This window comes from Marmota monax, unplaced genomic scaffold, assembly GCF_021218885.2.
Source record: "Marmota monax isolate L192 unplaced genomic scaffold, Marmota_monax_Labrador192_F-V1.1 WCK01_AAM20220418_F8-fsc00122, whole genome shotgun sequence".
Lineage (NCBI taxonomy): Eukaryota > Metazoa > Chordata > Mammalia > Rodentia > Sciuridae > Marmota > Marmota monax.
This window is the reverse complement of record NW_026695223.1, coordinates 6,309,006-6,336,122: the sequence shown is the minus strand read 5'-3', so window position 1 is coordinate 6,336,122 and position 27,117 is coordinate 6,309,006. Positions and strand designations below refer to the sequence as shown.

General features: G+C 44.7%; 2 protein-coding genes and 1 gene segment (V, D, J or C); 1 reads left to right on the top strand and 2 right to left on the bottom strand.

Moving 5' to 3' along the window:
• The first annotated feature begins 1,587 nt into the window (after positions 1-1,587).
• Positions 1,588-7,205, top strand: LOC131423803 (endogenous retrovirus group K member 19 Env polyprotein-like). The gene is made up of 2 exons (XM_058575742.1): positions 1,588-2,127; positions 4,746-7,205. Exon 2 carries the CDS (start codon positions 4,791-4,793, stop codon positions 5,739-5,741), a length of 951 nt encoding a protein of 316 aa, XP_058431725.1. The 5' UTR covers positions 1,588-2,127; positions 4,746-4,790; the 3' UTR covers positions 5,742-7,205.
• Positions 7,206-13,696: 6,491 nt separating this feature from the next.
• Positions 13,697-15,503, bottom strand: LOC131423807 (uncharacterized). The gene is made up of 3 exons (XM_058575747.1): positions 15,359-15,503; positions 14,580-15,218; positions 13,697-13,704 (listed from the first exon to the last, which is right to left on the bottom strand). Exons 1-3 carry the CDS (start codon positions 15,405-15,407, stop codon positions 13,697-13,699), a joined length of 696 nt encoding a protein of 231 aa, XP_058431730.1. The 5' UTR covers positions 15,408-15,503.
• A 3,380-nt stretch (positions 15,504-18,883) lies between these two features.
• On the bottom strand, positions 18,884-19,582 carry LOC124086131 (T cell receptor beta variable 7-8-like). The segment is given in 2 exon segments: positions 18,884-19,368; positions 19,470-19,582. Coding segments are annotated over 2 exon segments (495 nt in total).
• Positions 19,583-27,117: the final 7,535 nt, after the last annotated feature.

Here is a 27,117-nt window from a genome sequence, read left to right as displayed (position 1 = left end):
ACCACAACCAAATGACTGTCACAATTATTTTAAAAATATATGTGATCAAAGACCTGTGCATATAATGAGGTCGTCTTCGAGACAAAGTTAAATGGGTGAATGAAAAGTAGAATTATAATGTAAGAAAATGTGGGCTAACCTTAAGGCAACAATCATGTACGGAGCAGTATCTCATGGGGAAGGCAGCAGTGGGCAGAGGGAAGGGGGACCAAGGGCATCCTACACCAAGAAGGACTTGGACAATGCACACCTGCTGATGTGAGCAGCTGGGAGGGAGAGATGGTTCTGGAATGTGGGAGACCAACCTTGCATGTGACTGAGTCACTCCCTGGCTGGGTGATTGAGGCAGTTAGGCAGCATCATGCTGCTAGACTTCCCTGCCCTTCTTGGGTTCCAGGGAGGGTGTCTCCTGCATGTCTTCCTATGTCCCCACGGGTGGAGCTATGCTCACCTGTTTCTTTGTTGGGAATGCGAATCAAGTCAAGATGGCACCTGGCACTTGGCCAGGAGGAGTGGTTTGTGAAGCAACACCAGCGAGCCATTAAGATGATGAGGATTCCTTATTGGCTGACTGCTGTATCTAGATGATGTTAATTGAGTCAAGTTGTGTGTAATTAGTTAGATATATATATATACCGCTGTTGTTCCGTAATAAAGCAGTTCCCGTTTCAACCTTCAAGTTGCTTGTCACTTCCCTGTTACTTTGCCCAGCCAGACTGTGGCACCCCTTGCCCTGTTTGGGATAGACCGTTCCATGGAAACACCCTTTGTGTGTCCCCTTATCTTACTGTACCCTTGGGTGTGGCCTGCCTAGATGTCAGTCAACCTGCTGACAGCTGACATCATGAAGCTAGACTCAGCCCCTTGAAACCTGATCCCTTGCCTCATTTGAATGGCTTCTCCTCAATAAAATGGGTCAGCACGTGGGAGCTCTCTCTCTCTCTCTCTCTCTCTCTCTCTCTCTCTCTCAGGACCCTTAAGGTCAGAGGAGCTACGACAGCAACCCCAAAGAAAAAGGTATTTCTGTCTTGTGTGGTTATTTCGCCCAGCCCAGTTAACCCAGTTTCCCTGTAGTGACCCCTGAGTGTTTTAGTCATGAACAACCTGGCAATTGGAGTCCCTGGGTGGGCTTATGGGGGCATCCATGACATTATAAAAACTGAGTGTTGGTCGCATGGTGGAATTGGTGCCCACGAGGGGGGCATTCTAGATTAGCTAGATTGAGTGGGAGCGCGCTATAAAGATAAAGATAAAGGAAGTGGTGACAATTTAGAGTCACAAAAGTACCTGGAGATATTGAAGGAAAGAGACGTTAAATTAATTAAAATGGGAAATTCAACTTCTACGGATAAGGAAATGTATCTGATTATTTTAGACAGTATAATTAATCAGAAAGGAAAACAGATAAAGAAAACTCAGTTATTACAATTCTTAAAGATTATAGGCAAATATTGTCCTTGGTTTTGTGAACAAGAGTCTCCAAATTTACTTACTTGGGAGAAACTAGGAAGGAAGTTACAAAAAGTTTGTCTTTCTCATGAATTACCTGGAGGCATAGAGAATACTCGGAAAACTTGGACTGCTCTGGAAGTTTGTCTTTTTGAATATATGGGGCAGAGTTCGTGGCCCCCCTGAAGACCTATTAAAAGGCATTCAGAGAGCTATTAGGTCTATTCAAATGGAAAATCCGCCTGAGGCTAAGTTAATTCCCTTTCCCTTGAGCCATTTAAAAACAAAGGCTCTAGGAGCCAAACCGAAGGTTAAGAATGTGACTTTAAACTTGCAGGATCAGGCTAGCCCGCAGGGAGATTATAGAGAGGAAGGTCATAGAGGAGAAACCTCTGCAGTCCTAGAAAGTCCTCCGGAAGAGGTAGAGGATCTTCCTGGGGAGGAAAATCCGGAAGAGGTTCTTAGAGGGGCACAGAGTTCTTCTCCGCCACGTGGCTTAGAAGCCCAATTTCAAAATGGCGACAGCGCAGAGTCTACCCATGACTCGCAGTCCGAGGGAGAAGAATCAGACGTTGAAATTCAGGACTTACAGAGAAATTTTAACAGGCTGGGTTTAACACCGCCTGCCCAGGCTATTCGAATTCGGCCATTACCTGCTAAAAGGACAAAATTTAACAGGTACACTGAATTAACAATTACCTTTCTTACCCCGTTCCAGCGAGGTATTAAAAAAGCACAGGAAGCTTGGGAGGATACTAGCGGTTTTCAACTTTTTCCAGTTTTTGAGCAAGTTAATGAGCAAGATCAGAGAGTTAGAGTTCATGCTGTAATCCCATTTAAAACCATTAAGGAACTAAAAAGTGCATGTGAGACGTATGGTCCAAATTCGCCTTTTGTACAGAGCCTGATAGAAAATATTTGCTCACAACCCCTTCCTCCTAGTGATTGGATTTCTTTAGCTAGATCTTGCCTGAGTGGGGGAGATTTCTTGCTCTGGTGTACTTATTTGACTGATTTTTGTACTGAACAGGCAGAAAGAAATAGAAGACGAAATTGAGGGACGCCGGTAGAAATGTTTTTAGGAACAGGTGAATTTGCTGATTTAGAAAGACAGTTAAATTATGAATTTGTAGTATACAATCAAATAACTGATTGTGCGAAACGTGCCTGGAAGCAGATTATCTCTAAAGACCAATCCAATTTAGTTCTTACCAAAATCAGGCAGGGTGCAAGTGAACCTTACTCAGATTTCGTAGCCCGATTGTACCAGGCCTCAAACAGGTCAATCAGGGACCCGGGGGCATGTGAATTTATTGTTAAACAATTGGCATTTGAAAATGCAAATATCAAGAAATATGTAATGTTTTGAACAACCAACAATAAAAAATTTAAAAAAAAAAAGAAAATGCAAATAAATATTGTCAGGACGTTCTTAGGCCGCACCGTAAAAAAGGGACAGTTTCTGAGTTTATCTGCTTATGTTCTGACATAGACTCTACCCATTTGCAGACAGTAGCCCTAGCTGCAGCACTAAAAGAAACCTTAAGGCCACAAGATTTAGTACGAAAGCCCCGCGGGAGATGCTACGTTTGCAGGAAAAGTAACCATTTTGCGCACGAGTGTCGCATGCGCAATTTTAAGTTCAGGGCTCCATCTACTGTTGATAATAGATATTGCAGGACTCAACCCCATGTGGCGGATCAAGATGGCGCGGATGAGCCCGCCTTCGTGTCATCATTTCCGCTTGGCCGAATCACAAACTTCTGGTCGGCCCCTCCCCCGGCCGAGAATGAGGAAGTAGGTGATGGTCGCGCAATGTGACGTCATCACGCCGACCATGGGGGCCGCTATCTTTAATTTTACCGGAGCGAAACAGTTTCCGTACAAACCCCTAATGATTTTCAAGGCTTTTAAGAGATATTAATTGGCTGAAGTCATCCTTAAGACTGACTACTTCTGAGTTAAATCCTTTATTTCAGATATTACAAGGAAATCCTTCTCCAACCTCTCCACGTCAGCTAACTTTAGAAGCTAAAATGGCTTTAAGGAGAGTTGAACATGCAATTAAAAATGCACAGCTTACTAGAGTTGATCCTAAAGAAATAGTATATTTACTAATATTTCCAACTGAGCATACCCCAACAGGAGCCATATGGCAAAGATTAGGAGTTATTGAGTGGATTTATTTATCCCACTCCCTTCATTAATTCCTTTTCATGATTCCATAGCTCAATTAGTAATTAAGGGCAGAACTAGGATTTTACAATTAATTGGATCTGAGCCTGATATCATAATTATTCCATTTTCTGTTCAACAGACTAATTGGCTTTTTCAAACTTCTAGCTCATGGCAGATAGCCTTTGCTGATTTTCCTGGCCAGATAGATAGCCATTATCCTCGTGATAAGATTATACAATTTGCATCATTAACGTCACTTATTTTTCCAAAGATTGTACGTGCACATCCTATAGATGAAGTTTTATTGGTGTTCACGGATGGTTCTAGCTCAGGTAATGACAAAATTGATAAATTAGTAACTTTTTGTCAACAGATATCTTCATATGACTGTGCACTAGCTTCCCATTCCTTGCATCATCAAAATGCTTCTAGCTTACGTAAAAAATTTAATATTACCAGAGAACAAGCTCGTCAAATTCTAAGCCAATGCCCTAAGTGTGTTATTCACACTCCATCTCTGCCATCAGGGGTAAATCCCCATGGATTAAAACCAAATCAAATATGGCAAATGGATGTAACTCATATTCCTCAATTTGGTAAGCAATGTTATGTGCATGTCATAGTGGACACTTGTTCTAGATTTATTTTTGCCACAGCACGTACTAAGGAAAATACTCAACATGTAATTTCTCATTGCCTAGCAGCTTTTTCTGTGTTAGGGTGCCCTATGCAGATTAAAACAGATAATGCTCCAGCTTACGTAACCTCTTCTTTTCAACAATTTTGCCAAGAGTTTCAAATTAATCATAAAACAGAAATTCCTTATAACCCCCAAGGTCAAGCCATTGTAAAACGAGCTCATTTATCTATTAAACTTAAATTACAAAAATTAAAGGGGGGGAATAGGGTTATGACTCCCCAAAATAGCCTCAATCATGCTTTGTTCGTTTTAAATTTTTTAAACTGTGACGCAGGTCACACTGCTGCTGAGAGGCAAATGTCTCCCTCAGTAACAGGCCCTTTAGGCAGAGTTTTGTGGAAAGATTTACAGACTGGTCAATGGAAAGGCCCAGACCCAGTGATTATGTGGGGCAGAGGTCATGCTTGTATTTTCCCAGAAGGTGCTTTTCGTCCTATTTGGGTGCCTGAACACGCAATCAGACATGGAAGAGATAGAACCCAGATTCAAGCGACTGAAGATTGACCCAGAGGAGCCCCTATCCAAAAGGAAGAGATATCGGAAAAAGATGAAGAAAGACCAGATTGACCCAGCCGAAAAGCTGATTTCATGGGAAGATGTGAAGAAGCTAATAACCCAGGCTTCCCGAATACTTCAACACCTAGGAAAGAACAGGACCCCAGTGATGATGGTAGCAACAGTAATTGCCCTGCTGGGCTGTCAGGTAAAGGGGAATCAAGTAGACACTTACTGGACATATTTCCCAGATCCACCCCTGGTACACCCAGCTGTGTGGACTGGAGAATCCATTCCAGTATTTACTAATGACTCATTCATGATGGGAGGATTTACAGATACTCATATTACTCCCAATCATGTGACTAGATTTAATTATTCTGGCTACAGTGCCCAATTACTTTTGTGTTGGTCCCACGATAAACATTCTGGCTGTCTGAAAGTATCATTTGAGGAAAAGACAGCGATTGGTAGACCTAGACTGACAAATAATTCTATTTATGGAGACTTAAAACCTTATACTAGATCAGTAATTAAGATGGGACTTTCCCATAACAAGCCAGTCATTTCTGCAAAACCCCCACGGATACCCCACTGTCCAAATAGTTCTACAATTGAGATTGGCACCTTTCCTAGATGGATGAATTGTGTAAATACCTTTCCTGTACAATATAAGGTGTCTAAAGATAGCGGGTATATTTTAGACTGGTCTCCAAAAATTGATAAGAGACAATTACGAAGAAATTTTGCTATGACACCTGCAGGATTTGTTAGTAATATTTTGACTTATAGTGAAGGTGGTGTTCAAAAGGATGTTTGGTGCTTAATTGCTGCCTCAGAATTCTTACATTTTAGAGATAAGCCTTTACCAAAATTTGTTGGCAAGAACTGTAAAGAGGGATCTTGCTATGGCTTATGAGCCTGTGTCCAATTTCCTTATGTTTTAATTATTGGGAGTGTAAAAGTTAAATGGATAAATGACAGATATATTGTTACTTGTAATAAATGTAACCTAACCAATTGTATTACTAGGTATAATGGAGGAAAAGGAGTGCTGATACTTCATCAGCCCTCTTTCGTTTTATTACCTGCTAATATTTCAGAGCCATGGTATGCTGATACTGGTTTAAAGTCTTGCAACAAATTCATGCCCAGCCAGCAAGACCGAAACGTGCTATTGGAGTTATAATTGTTGGTGTTTTGGCGTTAGTCTCTTTTATTGCCTCCACTGTCTCTGCGTCTCTGACATTGTCTCAAAATATTCAGCATGCAAAATTTCTTAATAATTTAGCTCAAAATACTTCCAAGGCTCTGCGTAATCAAGTAAATATTGATAAAAGGATTGAGACTAAATTAAACGCCTTAGAGGCGACTGTTATAGACATAGGTAATGAACTTTCAGCTTTAAAATTTAAATAAAGGCTTAAATGCCATGCAAATTATAAATATGTGTGTGTTACAGCTGCCAAGTACAATGCTTCTCTCTGGGATTGGGAGAAGGTTAAAAACCATTTGTTAGGTATTTGGCAGAATAGTAATAATAGCTTGGATATTCTGGAACTTCATCACCATATCCAAGACATTCAAAATAACAGAGCTGATTTTTCAGATCCTTCTTCCTTGGCTAAACAAATATTGAAGGAGTTGAATGGATTCAACCCTGGAAATATTCTTAAACACTCAGCCTGGTACATTATTGGATTATTCTCTTTGCTGTTAATTCTCTTTTGTTTTGTAATTATAGGATGGCGAGTCTTCGGAACAAGAATACAGAAACTCCAAAGAATGAACCACCGCCTCATTTTTAAGAAAAGAAAGGGGGAATATGTGGGAAGCCATTCTCACATGTGACTGGGCAACTCCCGGTTTGGGTCTGAGGCGCTCTGGCTAACTGTGTTGGAGCTTTCCTGGCCCTCTCCTGATGAGAGAGCCTGTCCATAGGGGGTTGTGACTGACCACTGACCCCGGGGGCCAATCACTGACCCTGACCTTGGAGTGTGGCCCCCCTCAACCTTCATTGGACGGAATTCTCCCCTGAATTTCTTGTTCCCCAATAAAAGGCTACTCCCTGGCGTGCTCCCTCTCTCTCTCTCCTGCTAGTCCTGAGTAATCCTTGCTGCCCTACCGGGTGGTTAGAGGTGAGAGCCAGAGGGGGAGCCGTCTCAGACCTGGTCATAGAAAAAGGTAACTGAGTCTGTGTGTTTTATTTCGATCTCGCTAGCTAACTTTTATGCCAAGAACCTCATTAATGAAACCAGTGTGCTGGTCGCATGGTGGAGAAGGACACCGCCACTTCTTTGGATACTCAGCTCTGGGACCCCATTCTCTGTGGAGAAGTTTATCTCTGTTCTATCCTTTAAATAAAACTTGCTTTCTATGCTTGCCCTGGTGATTCTTGGGTGTTCAGTCTTCATATCTGGGGAAACAGAACTGGACATCACTGGTAACACCACTACCTGTCGCACACATGAGCTTTTGAGGGACAACCTGAATACTGTGCTCCTTAGAAATTTCTTCCACCAGATTAAGAAGTCCATCACCTTTAAAATCAGCTTCGCAGAAAGGCTCAGGACACTGGCAAAATGCAGACAACTTCTTAGCCAGTACATAACAGGAAAGGCCTGTAGTTCAATTTCCAGCAGTGTCTTCCTTCTCCTCTGAAACCTCAGTGATACTGGTCTTGAAAATCAAGATCAGGTCCTTGCTCTCCTGGTGTTGAAGATCAAACACCCAAAAAAGGCTGAGCCAAGAGTAGAAAACAAATTTTATTTAAAGGACAGGAGACAGAGAGAAAGCGATACCCCTCTAGAGGAAAGCCAGGGACCAGAGATGGTACTCATGTGTTTTGCCCCTTTATAGACTTTAAGTTTCCTTGCTTCTCACCGCCCCCCACCCCACCTCTTATCTTGCCTACATGACCATAAGGCAGGAAAAGAGCCATCCAGAGGCTGATTGCTTGTGCAGGAAAGTGAGATGCTTCCCCTCCTGGAGAAGTGTTAGCAACTGGTTGGTGGGGAAGTGCTACCTAGTCATTTTATTTTCTTGGATAACCAGCTATCTGTCCTCTGCCCCAGTCTCATTAGGAGCCCAGTCTTTATTGTGCACAGTCCTACCAGCATTCTGGTCTTCTGAACTCCCACCACAATTGCCCATTAACACTCACTTCAAAAATTCTAAAGCTTTTCCAGCTTGTATTACTAAACTTCCCCAAATTCTTCCCACAATTTCCCAAAAGCTCCAAAGGTTCCTAAATTGCATGATCAGGTTAGTCACAGCAATGACCCCACTTCACAATACTAATGTCTGTATTAGTCAGTGTTTTCACTGCTGTGACCAAAAGACCTGACCAGAACAATGTACAGGAGGAAAAGGTTATTTGGGGGCTCTCAGTTCCAGTGGTCTCAATCAATAGATGACTGACTCTATTCCCCAGGTCCTGATGAGGGAGAACATCATGGTATAAAGGCATGGAGGAAGAAAACAGGTGAGGACATGCCCAGAGAGAGAGAGAGAGAGAGAGAGAGAGATCCACTCTCTACGGACAAAACATATACCCAAAGGTACACCCTCAAAGACCTACCTCCCCCAGTCAAGCCCTATGTACCTACAGTTATTGCCCAGTTAATCCCTATTAGGGGATCCATTCACTGATTAGATTAAGAATCTCAAAACCTAGTCATTTCACTTCTAAACTTCTATGCACTGTCTCACACATGAGCTTTTGAGGAACGACCAATATCTTAATCATAACAGAGACCTAGGTAATTTCTGTATTTCATCTATCTATCCATTCAGTCATTCACTCATCCTTTCTCTATGAAATAAATTCACTGGGGACAGGGCACCTTAGGGGATAAAGGAGCAACCTCAGCCCCTGTCCTCAAGGAGGAATAATCTACCAAGAATCTGGAAAATTCCAGATGTGCTAAATTCTACTGATTAATAGACATAGATAAGGGAAATTGAGCTGGGGAGGGAGAAGAGGGAACATGTTCCTCGGGAGGTGAATTCCAGGAACCTGGAGCCTCCTTAGGATTTTGTCTTTGCCTAAAGCAATGGAGGTACCTTTGATGTCTCTTCAGTGGGAAGAACCATACTTTGATGAGAGTTGGCAGTATGGCTGGAGCAGAGAGAGCAGAGGGAGGTGAAAGGAGTAAGACCCAACAGCACCATTGTGAAAACATCCATATGAGAGAGGTGAGCAGCAGCAGATGCCATAGGAGAGAGCCCGAGAGAGAGAAGCCCGTGGGTTCCCAGGAGAGACAGGGAGTCTAGGTGGATCTAAATTACAAACCACATTCATCAAGGAAGACTGCTGCAGTCTGGCTGGGCACAATCAGGAGCCACTTGTCAAAAGAAACTAACTTTATTTTTAGAACCACACACGCCAAACAAAATAGCCTCTCAGGAAAAACCCTCAGAGCCTCAACTGCCACCACCGGCTTTCCACAAGCCTCTCTCTCCCACACAAGCTTCTCTCTACCTCCCACAATCCTCCTGCTCTTAAGGCCGATTGGCTGGGTCACGTGGGCGGAGCCAAAAAAGTCCCCCAATGAGCAGCTCCGTGGTCTGAAAGGGCAGGGAAACAGCCCAATGAGCATCACCGCAGAGGAGCCAATCAGCTAGATGTTGCTGGGGCCGAGGAGCCAATCAGCTAGATGTTGCTGGGGCCGCTGTGAGCCAATCATCAGCCAGCAGCTGGAAGTTTGCTGGCAGCTAGAAGTTTGCTGGGGCCCCTTTGGCTGTGGCTCTCAACAGAAGACGTAGACTACAGCCTGTGACTTGAAAAGTAAAGATGGTGAAAGAACATCCCACCCACATGGCATGGTCCAGAGCAAAGACTAGGGTGCTCTAGAAGAGGCATCTGAGCCCAGGGTCAGGTTGAGGCCTGGCTGAAATGGTCTGAAGGCCATCAAGCTGAGATCCCCAGAGCTGCCTGGATTCCTCAGAGCTCCAAGTTCCCAGTGGTGAGACACTGTCCAGGGTGACACTGAGCCTGGGGCACAGGGCCTCCCCTGCCTTTCTGTGCAGAGAGCAGGTGGCCCTGAAGCACTGTGTAGTAACTGGTGGCACAGAGGTACACAGATGTCTGGGAGGGGGTGGGGGACTCCAGAGTAAGAAGAAAGTTCTCTTTACTTGACCTGGAGGCACTGTATCCATCGGGAACTTCACCTTTTTCCTCGTTTCTAACATTATGTGAGTAATGGATCAGTCTCAACCCCAGCCCTGGGTCCTGTCGATACCAGTACATGCTGTCATGGTTCATATCTTGGGCACATGTCAAGGTCATGCGTTGTCCTATCTTCAGCATCTGGGATTTAGGGCTCTGAGTGATTCCAGCTTTTGTTGGACCTGTAGAGAAGGATAAGAGAGAAGCTGGTGCTGCAGCCCCAGGTCACAGGTTGGCACTGGGAACTGGAAATCCCACAGACCTGCCAGCACCCACCTGCCTGCAGGAGACAAATGGCCACCCAGCACAGGACACTGAGACTCATGGCAGGGGCCGGGCAGACAGAAGGGTCTTCTAGGTCCCTGTGCTGCAGAAAGCAGAACAGGAACCTCCAAGGTGTCACTCTGGGACCTCAGGAAATCCAGAGACTTCCTGTCACGTGGGGCCATGCCCCTTCCCCAGAAGGTCAGCCCCCAAATGAATGCCCAAGTAAGTGGCTTAGAATGGAACCCATTTGTCCAAAATGACACAGTCATCACGTTTCTCTTGACCATTTTGTGAAACAGTCTGTAACCCCATGGATATTATGTTCTAGTGACGCTGTCACTCTTTCTTACTACTTTGGTTCAGTCATCTAACATTTCTGGAGTCCAGCAACTTAGGAAAATCCTTATGGCTGCCTGGTGGCTTTTGACCTGTGTGTCCCAAATTCTCCTTCAAGTATGATTTTCAAATGTTCACAACTGATCACAACACAGCTAAAGCCTTTGGCCTGCAGTGAATAATACTTTTGGAGATCCAGTTTCTAAATCCCAGGAGGGGCTTATGAGCATTTGAGTCATGTTTGGTCTGTTACTTGTGGATTCCTTGGCAGGTGGGACATCTGGCAAAGGTAGCTAGGGCACCTTCTCATCCACCCAGAGCACTTGGTCCCTGTGCTCAGGTGAGATCTCAATGCAGAGAACCTCATTTTGGTGATTTCCCTCCCCTTGTAGAGAATGGGGACCATTCAGGTGACCTGTTGGCACAGAGAGGAAGTATGTGGAGGACTTGGAAAGAGTTGGCTGATTCAAAGATGAGAAAAAAAAATGCTATTCTTCTTTGAGACATTATGTTTCATAGGGAATATCCCCTTGTCCATGTCCCTGTCATTATTAAGTGCTAAAAATAGGGGAGCTAAGAAACTGTATCCTGTTACACAGAGCTCCTAAGGTAGAAGGACCTCAGGGTTGGTTTAATAATCTGCTGTTATTATCTAGAAAATTCTTAATTCTTAACAATATTTGAGCAAAGTTTCAACAAGTTATGAAGCTGGTATATAATAATGATACATATAATATAACATATATTATATGATATTGTGTTTTAGATGGAGATGGAGGAGCACATAGTACATCAGCCTAGTGCCCAGGGCCTATGTTTCTTACTTAATGGGCACTCAGAATCAAGACAATAAGAGCTCTCTCCTGGTGTGGTACCATCCCTCCGTTAAGTCACTACTCCCTGGTTTGCTCAGCTCCAGCACATTCAGTGTGCAGATGCAATATCATGAGGGCTCAAAATAATACCCTGGGAAAGTGATTCATTTTGCAAATATGAACACAAAAGAATTTGACTGAATGACTACATGAGATAAGAAATGAAGGCAAAGGAGTAAAAGTGGAATCCGCCTCTGCCAGCGGGGTAGACGTGAAGATCCTTTTACCACATCTTCCATCTTCAGTCAGAATTGTCCCTATCATGGATCAGGTATGTCATATGGTCTCAAACACTTCCAAAACCACAGACTTTCCAGAAGCAACTCCAACTCTTAAATGCTTAGCTAAATGTTAAAGAGAAGGTGTTATTTTAAATTGGTAGAGATTTAAAATTTCTGTTAACATGTTTGAAGAAAAACTATTCCGCTGCAATATAAATCATGTCATTGATTAAAATGGATGGACAAATCAAATTCATTGAAAGGATCATGATGAAATTTACCTGGTGCTGGACATATTTTATATATTATTCTATATATCTTTCTGGTGGGGGGTTATGTGAGTATATATATATATATATATATATATATATATATATATATACACACACACACATATATACATACATACATACATATAAAATCATTAGCACATTTATTTAAAATTTGTAGTTTTTACTCCCTTGATTTATATATCTATCAATAAGGCTAATCATCAAATATCTGGCTAGGGATGTATACTAGTTAATTTCCTGTGGTGAACCATCAGGCATATATATTTCCATTTCTGTGTGATGTTTGAATCTTCAGCTGTAAGTCAACTAGGCAAAATGTGCTGGTATTTGCTTTTTCACAAAAGGAATGATGGACGAGGCTCTGAGATTAGCAGAGGGAATCCAGATATCAGCATTGTCATTCTACCAGATTCCATGGAATTTATATTTATTGTATCTGTATACATCTCTGAAGATGGTGAGTTAGGAAATTTAGTGTTGGCTTGTATGACTACTGCCAGGATAGTTCAGTCAAACATTATTCTAGAAATTTCTCTGAGGGTAGTTTTAGATGAGATTATCATTTAAGTCAGTAGTCTTTCACATGAGATTAAACTAACATTTTCACCAGTAGAGAAAATTAGATCATCCTCTGTAATGTGGATGGCACATCAAATCAATTTCAGGTGTGACTAGAACAAATAAACAAACCCTCCTGGAGGTCAGAGAGTATTGTCAGCTGACAGCCTCTGAGCTGTGTGTGGCATCTGCTCTCCCTGGCTCTCCAGCCCACAAGCCCACCCTGCAGATTTTGGATTTACCAACCTCCATAATTGCATTAGCCAATTGCTTATAATGAACATAGATAGATGACAGATAGATAGATAGATAGATAGATAGATCCTATTAGCCTGTGTCTCTGGAGAGCTCTGACTGATAGAGACATTCTTAGATGAATATACTCAGCCAACCACATCAAGAAACTGGTCCCAGTCTCGAGGAGCTCGTTGGAGCTGTAGTCAGCAGGCATATGTGGCGCTCACAAGATCTTTTTACTATCTAATGAAGAATGGATGTCTATTAATGACTTAATTATATCTAGGCCTGAAGGGACAAAGGGGACAACACTGTCATTGTGAATGTAGTGATCTTTCTTTATGAATGTTCATGGTTGCATAGAATTTCAAACACAGGACTTAAACCAGGGGTTGAGTCTCAGGTCTCACCCTAACAGCTATTTGGTTTAGTCAAGTTATTTTATTTATAGGTCAATTCCCTCAACTGAAATTGTTGACAATAATAGCATTTTCTTCTTAAGTTTTTCTCTGATAACTGCATTTCTGATTAAATGAAATGTTCCAAGTGAAGAGTATGTTTCATACAAAGCAAATTTGTAATGAACAATGACATTGTTATTATTCCTGAGTCTTCTCCACAGAGAAGTGTTGAGCTGTGAATGTATATTAGAGTACTTGTGCTTGCGGTCTGCAACTGTCCCCAGGGACACTAGTGTGATGCATGGTTTCCATAGGAAAGCCAAACAATGTACAGTTTGAAAAGTGTCCACTTAAACATGGTATATACATATGATGGGATATTACCAAGCCATAAAAAATGAAGAAATTCCTGCCCTATGACACACAGCCACACCTATGGAGGACATGCATATTGAAATAAGCCAGTCAAAAATAGACAAATACTGCATGTCACCTTATAGAGGTGATCTAAAATAGTCAAACTCCTGGAAACAAAGAACCGAATGGTGGTTGACAGGGCTGGCAGGTAGGAGATGCAGGAGCTGCCATCAAAGGGTACAAAATTTCCATGATGCAAGGCGCACAAGTTCTAGAGATCTGCTCTGCAACACTGTGTCCATACATAAAGAATACTGTGCTCTTCAAAGCTTGGTGAGTTAGAGCGCATTTAATATCTGGGCCACAACAAAATAAAGCTTTCAAAATGGGTAGTTAGCTAAAGAGTAAATGTGCACAATTCAGAAATTGATCAAAATCCTGTACACGTATGTATATTCAAAGGCACAAAGCAGTTTTTTTTTAATTTTTTTCTATTTTCCTTTCCCCCCATTTCCTTGATTTTTTTTCTTCTTTTGTGAACTATGCTTTGGACACAGTCAGGTACCAAAAAGTGTTTGTTGGATAAAGGTATAAAGTAAATGAGTGACTAAAAATGATACCGTTTCTTCCTCTCAGGTCTGACTGTCACCCATAAGAAGATGACACTTCTGCAAATGCCCTTCCTCTTACTCCCCAGCTGGGAACTCTCACTACTCTCAGGCGACCATGAGAGAAATATGATGTGGCCTGGTCTATACCAGCATTAGAGGACCACAGTGCAGAAAGTTTTCTGTTTCTTTTTCTTCACGATGCAGTACCCATTGGGATATGATTTGCCTTGAAGTCACAGTTCCTTGGACAAGTCACCCAAGAGGTTTTGTTTTGTTTTGTGGTAGATGGACACAACACCTTTGATTTATCTATTTATTTTTAATGCACTGCTGAGGATCAAACCCAGTGCCTCACACGTGCTAGGCAAGCTCTCTACCACTGAGCCACAACCCCAGCCCACGCAGGAGGTTAAGATGCATGTTTGCATGACCTTTCCAGCCTGCTAGTGGGGACCTGGGAGAGGGAAGCCAGTGGAGGGGGCAGTTGCAGAGTGAGGGGTGGGGGAACACCTGGGTTGAGGAGCTGACATCACCCAATGACTGCATGAGACCAGGAAGCTGCCTCCCCTTGGGGATGGGAACAGGTGAATGCACTGCCCTGCACCACTGCTGTGGCACTAGAGCAGATGAATGCACTCCACACTGGGTGTCTGGGACAGGTTGGCAGCTTCCCAGGCCTGAACTCGCTTGGCTGAGGCTCCACCCTCCTGGCCACTTCCTGAAACGGGCAGGAATGATTTTGTACTGAAGGCTGATGCTCATGGGTGGCTGTGCCCGGCTGCTGGCACAGAGGAACAGAGCCGAGTCGCCCAGCGCCAAGGAGCTCAGGTTGAGTTCAGAGCTGTAGTCAGGGAACTGCTGCGCTGAGAATCGACTGGGGATGTTCGTCCCTTTTTCTCTCTCTTCCCCACTGTAATACTGAAAGAGAAACTGAGGCCCCTGGCCTGGGGTCTGCTGGTACCAGTACACAGAGAGGTGTTCAGGGAGAGGGGAGCATCTCAGTGTCACTTGCTGTCCTTTTGCTTTGATCAGATGTTTTGGGGTTTGCTTGACTCCAGAGTCCACTGGGCCTGTGGGAGGAGATGGAGCTAAGAGCAGAGCCCAGGAGCAAGGGTCCCGCTGAGCCATCCTGGGCTGACATGTGCTCCAGGAATAATGATCACAGAGAAGAAGCTGTACCCAGGACTCACCTGTCGTACCCAGGACTCACCTGCTCCCAGCAGAGAAAGGGCCACCCAGCAGAGGAGCCTGGAGCCCATAGCAGCATCAGAAACCCAGGGTCTCCTGGCTGAGGGGTGGGGCCTCCTGGGCTGAGCAGGAGGTTCTGAAGTTCTAGTCTCCCCAAGAGCATCAATGTCATGCTCTCACATGACCCTCCCTGCAGGCCATCTGTACCCAATGACAAGACCCAAGCTGTACCCACAGCGCCCTTTGTACCCTGCACAGCCCCTGATCTGAAGGTGGGTCAGCTTGAGCACCCTCCTCCTGGGCCAGTTTCACACCCTATGTCCTTCCATGCTGCTTCCACCTCCGCAGTGCCACTCCCGGCCTGACACTGACCCTTTCCTGGCCACTCCACCTTTCACTGCCCATATAGGAGCAGAGAAACTTCCTTTCTTGTCCCATGCCCTCTTCTCTCCCCTGACCAGTGATAACTCTGTTTAATTTCAAGTGTTCGGGACCAACTAAGAGAACTCAAACTGCTTTGCTGTTCGAAGCATGCAGCCAGCTTCCCCATCATCCCTGCTCTCCTGGGACACCTTTTAAGGCTTCCCAAGACTCCCTGCAGCTCTATGAAACCACAGCGCCCCCAAGTGGTCCACAGCCAACAGTGTCATGGAGTCCACCTTCAGAGCTCATGTCATGATTGACTAAATCAGGAACAGAGGAGATTCCCCACCCTTCGTCCCCTCTTATCCATATTCATTCTGCTGCTTTCTCATCCTGGACAATTTAGGGTTGATCTTCAAGTCCAAGTGGAGGATTTCAAAGCCTGTGGAGGCAAAAAATATTTTAATTTGATCATTACCAAATTTTAATAGTGAAATTTACAAAGAGGGATTCTAAATATTACATATGTTTTTCCAGTAGAAAACTCTATCTGCTATGTTTAAGGCTGATTTGGTTGGATATGAATTTGTTGTGACTACCTAGAAAGGCCAGTGAGTGCTTCTAAGTGACACCGCGCCTCAGTATATGTCACCAGAGAACTGTGTCCAGGTGGAGGAATCTCCAAAAGAAACTACACGTGCATGCATACACACACACACACACACACACACACACACACACACTGTCTCAAGAAGACAGAACTCTCCTGATTGGGATAACTTCCCTTGTAAAGAGAGAGCTAGATAGTCCTCCTACTATGGGAGGACACAGAGAGAAGCTGCCATCTATGAACCAGAGGGCAGGCTCTCCTGACACATTGAATCAGCCAGTGCCTTGACCAGGGACTTCCAGCATCCAGAACCGTGAGAAATGAATGTGTGTTGCTCACAAACTGCCTAGTTGTAGAATTTTGTTCTGGTAGCCTAAATGGAACACGACAATGAACAACTGCTCGATATATATCCACAGAATGCAAATTATTGAACTAGAAAAACTAAGAATTTTAATAAACCTGATAAATTATACTATGTGAAGATTCTCAATGCAAACAAGAATGACAACAATGCCCTACACATAATTCAGGTTAATTCATAGCAGATCATAGTTAGCACATCTGACATATTGAATATTATCATTTCTAAGGGTTTGTTATGAGGAAAATGTTATATGAGTCTCTAAAAGAAGCCAATTTTTAGTGTAAACACTTAGAGGTTTGTTCTTAAGAACAAATATGTATTATTAGTTTTATAAAATAATGACACTTATCATCACTTTATTGCTTAACCTGTTTTAATCTGTGTAAGATAATATTTTTTTTGATCCAGATAACACTTGTGAAGTTCTCTCCTCTTTGAGAGCTACAGGAAATGTCCTAGGGCCCAAGGTATAGAAATCCAAAGTCTTTCCCAAGATTTCTGTGATTCTAATGAATGTCTATATTCCCATGGGCTTCTCTAAGCCAGTCTCATGATCTGGACAGAAAGCTACGACTGTCCTTGATTAGCTCAGCAAACCCAACACACCTAGTATGGTGAATTTAGAAGGGTTTGGTGAAGACTTTGGGAATCCTTCCAAAAATTCTTACGATGCAGAGCCTAGCCTTTCCCCATTTCCCCTCCTAGCCTTAATCTTACATCTACTTTCAAGTCTTCCCAGGATTTCCAGGGTACCCATCCTCCCATTTCTTCTAGCATTTATTTTACAAATTTTGTAATTGTAAATTCTTTCTTTGCCACTTTGAAATCTGTGTAAATCATTTTGAAAGGTATATAAACATAAGCTATGTTTATATTACCAACTTTATAACCAGGAATGTCTCTATCAATGATGTGCAAACCATCTCTTTGAAATGTAATGATGAACGGGGGCACCCTATCTCCTAGTGTCTGTGGGAGGGTCAGCTCCTAACATAGAAGCCTACTTTAACTCAGTAGGAGCCTACCAAACTCAAGTTCAGTCCAGTCAACTTCCTTAAGAACTTATCAATGTTCACCTACAGAACATTTGTGCAATTTTAGCATGGATTTTTACATTCTATAGATATGTTCATAGATATAGATTCATGTCTATATTAATTATCTATTTATCATCTATCTACCTACAATCCCCAATTTTATAACAATATTTGAAGATGGAACCTGCCCTCTGAATATGATCAAAAATAGAACTGTAGCTGGTATTAGCCGGCACCTGAGGCCTAACATGAGAAGGCAGCATGAAAACAGGGGATGGGCATGGTCAGTGGAATGAGGTGGGGTTGCAATCAGAACCCCAGAAGAAATCAGAAGAAAGAAGAGTATGGAGCAAGGGAAGGAGCACAGAGACTCTACTGAGGTACAGTGAGAGCTGTCGCCTGTATAAGGAAAGTAAGAACCTTTCTCTTCAAAGAGCAGAATCAAGGGTATCTTGAAGAATGCAGAATGGGAAGATGGGGGTGGAGGGAAAGGTACTAGGGATGGACCACAGCCTGGTGGAGCAGACATGGGGCACTGCCACCTCTCTCTTGTGACTGCTGTTTCTGCAGAGAGATCCCTGTGCTGTGCTGTGGCTGAGGCTGGCACAGGCAAACGTGGAGAACTGATTGGGCACAGATGCTCTGTAGGAGAAGGAGACAGAGCCCTGCAAGGAGCCTCCTCCTACTGTCTCTGGCACTTGGTGCCATCCAATCAGCTAAGAGAGGTAGAAGGTCATTCATTAAGAGCATTATCCAGAATAAACAAGTAGATACAAATATGCACTCAACTAGCCTAGAGCACTCCATCTCTCACACACATGGATAGTCCTGGTTCCCAAAACAGCCTCCCTGTATTGGTCCCGGGGTCCTGAGGGGCCTCTGCCTTTGCCACCTACTATTCCAGATCATTCATCCTGATCAGACCCAGACTTTGGTCAGATCTTCCATGTAATGGAAAATTTTCAGGTGAGGATAATTTTCAGGTGTCTTCATGAAAATCCTTCATATTCTCTCTAGAATACCTGAAAGATGGAAGGCATACTTTTCAAAATATGTAAAAATAAAACCCAAGACTTGAAGAAGATGCAGAGCTTCAGTAGAGAGGTTTATGAGGTCAGTCCTATGGCTGTATTTGTTCTATACTTTGGTCCACTGTCCAATTCTCTGGTATCTATGGGCATTCCTAGACCTTGATAGCCCAATTGCTATTTAGTCTTCTATTAGAGGTACTTTAACCTCCACTGGACCCCTGCAGTCCCACCCAGTGCCCACCCTCCTGAGGCAGGAAGGCTGCTGAGAGCTGGGGCAGAAGCCCTGGAGTTTCTGCAAGGGCAGGAAGTGTCTCTGAGGGGCTGTGCCTAAGCTGCAGCTGCAGAGATAGGTGGCCGAGTCCCCCAGCTGTGTGGGCTGGATCTTCAGGGTGGACAAGGCTCCCTCAGGCCTCTCAGCTGAGAATCGATCCCTGAAAAAGTCGGCCTTCCCTGAAGGCTGCTTGTTATAGAAAGAAACCAGGATCTCCAGTCCCTGTCCTGGAGTCTGTCGGTACCAATAGAGAGAAGCCTGACCAGCAACAGGGTCACAAGTCAGAGCCACATCCTGTCCTGCCTCTGTGACAGCGTGACTGGGGGCTTGTCTGACTCCAGGCTCCATATGTGCTGTGGAGGAGGCAGAGGGCAAGGAGAGAATGAAGGGCAAGTTTAGGATTGCCCTCAGGTAAAGGTAAGATGGGAATTGCCCAAGCCCTCCCAGGACTCACCTGTGCCCAGGAGACCAAAGATCACCCAGCAGAGGAGGCTGCTGTCCATGGCAGGGTTGGGCAGGATGAGGCCTCAACCAGCTGGGGCTGTGGGGCTCAGCAGTCCCCGGAGGAAATTCAGTGACATCTCAGCCTGTGCTGCACCCACTGACTCAAGGACGCCCCCAAGAGAGCAGAGACTTGAGTAGCATTGTGAACTGAGTTGCCCCATGTCACACCTGAGCATCCTGAAGTGTGCATTAAGTAGCGTGGCTGACAGGGGCCCTTTGGTAACCTGGGTCAGGACAGTGAGGCAGGGTGCTTACACCAAATACAACAGCAAGACCCACTTTCCTCCCCACGGGTCTATGCAAAGTCCACTGCAGAGGCTCTGACCCTGACAGTTCCAAATGTTGGGGGAAAAAAGAGACATAGGACGGAGAAGGTAACACTATAAAGATCACTATGAAGAGATGATCCAGAGAGAAACTGAGTCCTGAAACCCACAAGGACATTTCAGAGCAAGGGAAGAGGAATGGGGGAACAGCAAGCTGCCAGCTGAGTGGGTCATGGGCCATGAATGGGTCAAGGGTTCAAAGAAAGTGACCATGCAGCTGTGGAGCTTCCATAAGGGGAGCATTCAGAGTACAGCTAGAAAGGGAAGTAGAGGTTGAACTAGAGACAAGCTGAAGTGAAGGAGAATAGAACTGGAAGAGTCACTCTCTATGTCTATATACGCGTATCTTTCTAAGTCTATATAAATTATACACACAGAGGTGAGCACTCCTATTGTCCTTTGTATGTGGCTGGCTCCACCTTAGAACCTGTTTTGGAAATCCCTTCTCTGTTTCCCTGAGCTCTGTGCTGCTGACCCCTCAGGTGGCAGCAGTCCTGAGGGGGCCTCCTTGTAGTGAGAAGAAGTTTTGAAGTGGTAAAACCTGAGCAGAACACCTGGGGGACAGGGTTTCCTCTCTGGCCCTGCATAGTATGTGACAGAGGTGGCACAGGTGTTGTGTAGAGGACCCAATTGAATTCTTCAATTAAAAGATCCACTGTATGGCAGCCTTCTTTTACTTTATGTTAGAAAATGAATTTTAAAAAGATAGTTACAGTGGCACCTGCCTATAACACCAGCAGCTAGGGAGGCTGAGGAAAGAGGATCACAATTCAAAGCCAGACTCAGCAATTTATGGAGGCCCTAAGGAACTCACCAAGATTCTGTCTCTAAATAAATATATAAAAGGGCTGGTGATGTGGCTCAGTCGTTAAGTGTCCCTGCGTTCGATCACCAGTACCAAAAAAATAAAAAAAAATATATAAAAACCTAGACCCCAAATGTTCATCTTTTCATCAGTTGACAGAGCAGAGTCACAACAGTGCAAGAAACCCCTATAGATGCCATCCAATATAGGGCTGCCAGTGGGCGGAGGTGGCAGGGGCCTTTATGGTTTGCAGCTTCTGTCTGGGGTCCTACAGGGAATGATCAAAGCCTTCAGCTGCCCCAGCTTCCAGGCTGTCACCACAGGTTTCTGTACAGGGGGAGGGTGACTCTGGAGCTATGTCTCAGCTGCTGGCACAGAGGGACACAGCTGAGTGCTGGGGCTCCTAGGAGGCAGGTGAAGGGACAGTGAGAGTGTCAGGCACTCAAGTGAGAAGCACCTGGGCACAAGCTGGTTTTCAACCAGTCCCCTGTGATTGCAGAGGACATGAGCTCAGGGGCTTCTTAGTATCTGCTTGTACCAACACATGGCATTATGCCCCAGAGTTTACTCACGTTCCAAGGACTTCTTATGTGTTGTCTCCATGATGAGGTGTCCTGGTCTCTGGCTAATGCTGGTTTCCATGGGGACTATGGGGAGAAAAGGACAAAATTCAGACTGAGCCCAGGAATAAGGTTCTTATTGTAGCTCCAAGCAACAGCTTGAAGTCCAAGGACAGCCCCTGGGAGCCCAGAACTCACTTGCCCTAAGGACACAGATGATCACACAGCAGAGCCACCCAGAGCCCATGGGGGAGTCATGTCCTACATGGGCATCCTCTGGCAAGGACCCTGGCCCAGGGCTATCTCAAGTCTCCAGGCCCTGGTTGGTTTTTTTGCATGTAATGTCAGTATTCCTGACTGTTTCCCCGGGTCCAGGGGATATTTATTCCCCACAGGACTCTCTACCTAGATTCCTATTGCAGTGCATCTGCATTGACCAGGCTGGACCAAGGGCATGAATGCACCGGAGCAGAGCCCTCTTTCTGCTCCCCAGGATTCTCCTCTGACAGTTGCCCTTTGCCCTCAGCTGCTCTCCTCGTTATGCAGCTCCCTCCACCCTCCATCCCAGGACCCCCTCTCAAGGCAGACCACTTCCCCCTCAAGTGATCTTCCTTCTCCCTTACTCAGTCACAGCTCAGAGACAGAACCCTGGAAACATCGCTTTCTCCATGTCTAAGTTTGAAGGCCCAGCTTTGAGGAGGAAGGGTGATTAGATGGCCATGGTGCCCTTCTGGACCACTGTCACCATTTAAGGTGCATGACTGTGACTCCAGCCTGGAGCCAGGGTCTGGGGAGGTACTGGGAGGGGTAGCCTCTGTCCCTGTCTCTGTCCTTGAGACCATGGGGGTTGGCAATGCTTATTACAATCATATCTGGCACACAAGATTCAGAAAGAGAATTCCATAACACAGGGGCTGCAAGACAAGAGGAGTCACTTTGGAACTGACTCTGGTGACTTGTGTAAACCAATGCGCCCCATAGACAGGAGGATGGAGTCAGATGCTGAGTCCTCCTCTCCACTCTCTCCACTTCCTCCACCCCTCCCAGCCCAGCCTCACCCCACAGCCCAGCGCCACCCTGTGGCCAAAGCCAAGCTTCTCCAGACCTCAGGTCTCTCCAGTTCCAGCCACAGCAACCCAGACTTGCCCCTTGTGGCACTGAGCCAGCAGCCCCTGGGGAGGGCTGGAACAGCCAGGGGAGAATGAAGAATCTGAAACAGCAGAGGGATTAGCACCAGGAGCCACACACCCAGGACGGTCCATCTCAGGATTCTTAGCAGTGAGCTGAGCAGATACAGACCTTTCAGCCCTGAATATTGACCAGTGTGCTTTGCTCAATGGATGTGAACTGAGCAACAGCTAGGAATAAGCAGAAGAACATATGTATTCTTATCCATGGAATTCCATTATGGGGCAGCAAAATAATAATAATCACAATAATGAAGACGATGATGATGGAGGAGGAGTTCAGAGTACAGTAATGAAGCAAACTAAGTATGTAAAATGAGCATCTCTATATAAAATAAAAGCAATATGATACTTGCTGATTAATAAAAAAATTATGTGATTACAAGACAGCAAGTATTTGGGGTATAGAGAATTGAAAAGGAGCCAAAGAATATGTATAAGGAGGTCTCTTTTTTCCCCTTTATGGCATTTCCTTTGTGTGCAGAAGGTGAGACACCAGAAGGGTAAGAAGAGAATAGGTCTGGAAGGCTAGATAGTTAAGGCAATATTTCAGAAGACACTCAACCTGGAGGACTTTGGCATTCTGACTCAGATGTGGAGTCAGATGGGTGATGTTGATGTCAATTCCACTAAGACCACAAAAGGTCATGCTTGAGAAATAATGACCCCATGCTAAGACTACCCAATGGGAGGGCAAAGTTGAAGATCTTATGTTCAATCTACTAGAATAAACAGTTTAGAAGGATATAACATAATGCAGAACCTCCACCCTCTATTTTCCATAGCACACTACATAAACTGCATTACAATTCACATAGAATATTTTAGAAGATTCCTAGTTGTTCATTTCCTCTAAAATCTATCAGCCTTCTATACCACACTTCTGCCCATGTTCTTCACCCAAATGCAAATCTGATCATGCCTTCTCTGTCAGGTGGGACCAACAGTAGAGATTTGCCTAGAGATTTGTGCCCAAGTCCTTCCTAAGCTCCCAGCATGGTTCATCATTGGGATGCTTCCTGCTTGTGAGGAAGGTTCAAAGATAACTGTCAATTGGGATACGGACAGGAACTTACTAAACATCTTCCTGAAGGGCTGAAGTCTCCAAAGCAGAAGAAGTTGGATTTACTTTTCTGCCACCCTTGATTTCTGCTTCACCTGAGCCAAGCATGGACATGTGTATCCAAAAAAGTATGTGTGTGTGTGTGTGTGTGTGTGTATACACATACATATATACCTACATGATATTTAATTTACAAATTATAATATATTTATGTATCATTATATGTATACATTTATATATTGTATACATATACTTATATTTTTTATATATGTATATATATTATAAATATTTATTTTGCTAAAATAACTCTTTGAAATTAGGAATTCATTTTGATCATGGGAAGATTCACCCTGGCCTCTTTTCAAGTTTGTGCTTATCAAAAATTTTTAACAACTGTGTCTTCATTGATAACATAATGGGCAAGTTTTGGCCATATGTACAGCAGATAAGGGCAATGAACAGCTGCTCCATCACGTAAGGTGTTCAGTCCTCCATCTTTGGTGGATTTGTATGGGCGAGTGACGATAGTGGAGTCCCTGCTCAGCTGACCAGAGGGATTCTGCAGGGCTCTGTGTGTGGAGAACTCAGCTGCCCACCATTCACCCTGGAGGCTGCTGCACACTGACACTCCATGGGGCCCACAGGAATGGAGAGCAGAGCCTCAGGCACAGGGAACTCATTGTCACCACAGCTTCCTGGCTGCCTGGCAGGTTTGTGCACGGGCAGCTGGTGACTCTGCAGGGCTGTGTCTCGGCTGCTGGCACAGAGATACAAGGCAGAATCCTCTGGCTCCAGGGACATGACATGAAGGTTTAAATGAGCTTTGTCTGGAGATTCAGGTGAGAAGCGACTTGGAACCGTTTCATTTGCAATCATTTTCTTATTATTGTAGCTAAACATCATCTTCAGTGATTGCTTGGAGTCCTGCTTATACCAGTACATAGCATTGTGACCCAGATTTTGCTCACATTTAAGGAACTGCTTCTTTCCTGTTTGTGCAAGGAGATATTTTGGAGTCTGGGAAACATCGGAGTCCAAGGGGCCTGTGAAAGACAGAAGCAGAATTCAGGAAAATCCCAGGAGCTAGTCCTGAATCTAGGCAAGGTCAACAGTACCATGTCCCATGGGCCCAGGACTCACCTGATCCCAGGAGACAGAGGGCCACACAGCAGAGCAGCCTGGAGCCCATGGTAAGTCAGCCAGATCAGGCCAGGCCCCAGCTCAGGATTCCAATCTGCAGAGTTAGAGCAGCTGCAGCCTCCACAGCTCTGCCAGGGGCCTTGCTGGTGACATCACAGCTGTGACCCTTTCCCTGTTCTCAAGGTCTCCATGAACTCAGTCTCCTCCTTTTCCTGTCTTGAGCTTGCTCCTGTCCCAGTGAGTATGGAACTTCTGGAGGAGGTGTGAGCTGGCTGGGCCTGCTACCTCCAGGCTGGTCTGACAGCCATTCCTGCACCAGCAGCTCCCTCCCTCCCTCTGAGCCCCAGGAGGAGCCACCTCTGCCCTTCCCCTCCTTTTCAGGACAGTGTCAGAATGAGGCTGGTTTCCCTGCTCTGGACCCTTCCTTTGCCTTTCCAGTAATGCTGGAGGACCCCACTCACATCATGGCTCCCTTCAATGACTGCTTATGCTCAGTGGCCCCTGGACAATTTAGGTGTGGGCAGGAGATTGCTCTGAGTTCTCACCCAAACACCAGCTGCAGCCATTTAAGTTGTGTGAATGTGATGTCTGTCAGGAACACTCTGTTGATGTGATCTCTAGGGGACTAAGCTGCAACACTGGTGCCTGCAACGTTCTCTTTAGAGAGGCAGAGCTGTGTGGTTCTCTGCTTGAGAAGGTGGCTAGAGATTAAGAAGTCACTGTGTATTGGGAGCAAAAATTTTATAGAGGTCATTGACAGCCTGTAAGTTGGGGAAATCCATGTTGAATGATTTCGCTCTCCTTAAGCTATCAACAGATGGCCCTCTTTTGGGATACATAGTTTACAGTTTGTTACTGAACCATGATTTATCAATGTCAGTACTATTTACACATTGTATTATATGATCCTTAGTTGAGAGGTGTTGTGTGCATTGTAGAGTGTTCAGCAGCATCATTAGCCTCTGGAGTAGCACCCCATTTCCTGCTCAAGAGAACCAAAAATGTCTTCACACAGTGCCCAATCGTGCTGGTTAAGAGTCACGTTCCCTTATGCCTTCCAATAGTCCCCTCCTCTCCCAGGCTGCCTGCCTTCCACCCCAGTCTCAGAGCTTGGTGGGGCAATAGCGCCTCCTATTGATGAATGAAGCACAGTGTTCACATGGTGGTGTCCTCTGTCAGTAGAACCAGGTCAGCATCCACCAGGATCAACTCCTGGTGCCAGGCAGGCTTGTGACTCACAGGGATCCACACATTGGAATTTCACCATGCTTCCAACTGCTGGGGAGCCCCCTGCAAACCCTTTGTATTCTATTATGTTTTACTGAGCACAGAACTCACATCAGGAACACAGCTGTAACAGGAATGACCAGCATGATTCCTGAGCACCAGATATGTTGTGCCTGTTGATGTCATGGAAGGAGAATGGCGTTCTGTCTTTCATCGTGTATATATTCTGACCAGAGCACAAAGTAGTGCACAGATTATCTGTGGAATAAGGATATGAATCAATGTGCAGGATAATAAGCATTGTTTCCATTTAAATTCCTTAGAGGCACAACACTTTCTCATGTATAATATGATGGGATGAATCAATGATATTGAGCATTCTGTCCAGCTCTTGAAGCACTATGAGCTTAACCAGGGCACACCTAGGTATAGGACATATTGACCAGGGTGCCTGCACCCACCTCAGGCACCATAGAGCTTATGTGTGAAGCTTTTCCAAAGAGGAATTAGGGAGAGAGGAAAGGAGGAGGGAAGAAAGTGAAATGAAAGAGGCTTCATACAGTTGTGAAAGAAAGAAGCAGAATTCAGGAAAATCCCAGGAGCTAGTCCTGAATCTAGGCAAGGTCACATGGGCCCAGGACTCACCTGATCCCAGGAGACCGAGGGCCACACAGCAGAGCAGCCTTCATGAGCACATGAAGATGAGACCATTCCTAATGAAGAGATATCAGCATTTACTTTTCCTGCCATTTCATACAAGTGACCTTGAGCAAATCAAATGGACCATCCCTGGAAAAGAGGCTCCAAAGAAACAGATATTAAGAAGCATTGTGTACATGAGCTCAAACTAGTTTTTACTGTTATATATTTTTGGCAAGAGATTAGAAAAGAAGATGGTTATTATTATCAAGAAGTGCCCAAGGGGAAAAGGGAAATAATTATATGAATGATTTGGCACCTTCTTTACTGACAGGGGAGGCTGGACTATAGAAGCAGAAACCTCTGCACAAGGATCCAGGGCGGGTGCTGGGATCCTCAAGAGCCAGGCTTCAGTGAAGAGAGTAAAGGAGAGAGGAGTCTTGAAAGGCTTTTTGTGTGGTAGGTTCTTAGTCCACAGAAAAGATGGAGAGCTGTGAAGCCCCTGGGAATGAGAAGATGCTGGAGAGGAGCTGGAGCACCCATAACTGAATGGAACGACTCCCAGATACAAATTCTGGACATTGGTTATGATTTTTCTGTTCAATGTTTAAACCTCTTCTTACATCTGTGCTGAAGCTGGGGTCTCAGGGG

Coding starts and splice junctions, on each gene's coding strand:
- LOC131423803 (XM_058575742.1), top strand. CDS start 4,791: ATGGAAGAGATAGAACCCAGATTCAAGCGACTGAAGATTGACCCAGAG.
- LOC131423807 (XM_058575747.1), bottom strand. CDS start 15,407: ATGGGCTCCAGGCTCCTCTGCTGGGTGGCCCTTTCTCTGCTGGGAGCA. Junction 15,219..15,358: donor CCTTTCTCTGCTGGGAGCAG/GTGAGTCCTGGG, acceptor CTCCTCCCACAG/GCCCAGTGGACTCTGGAGTC.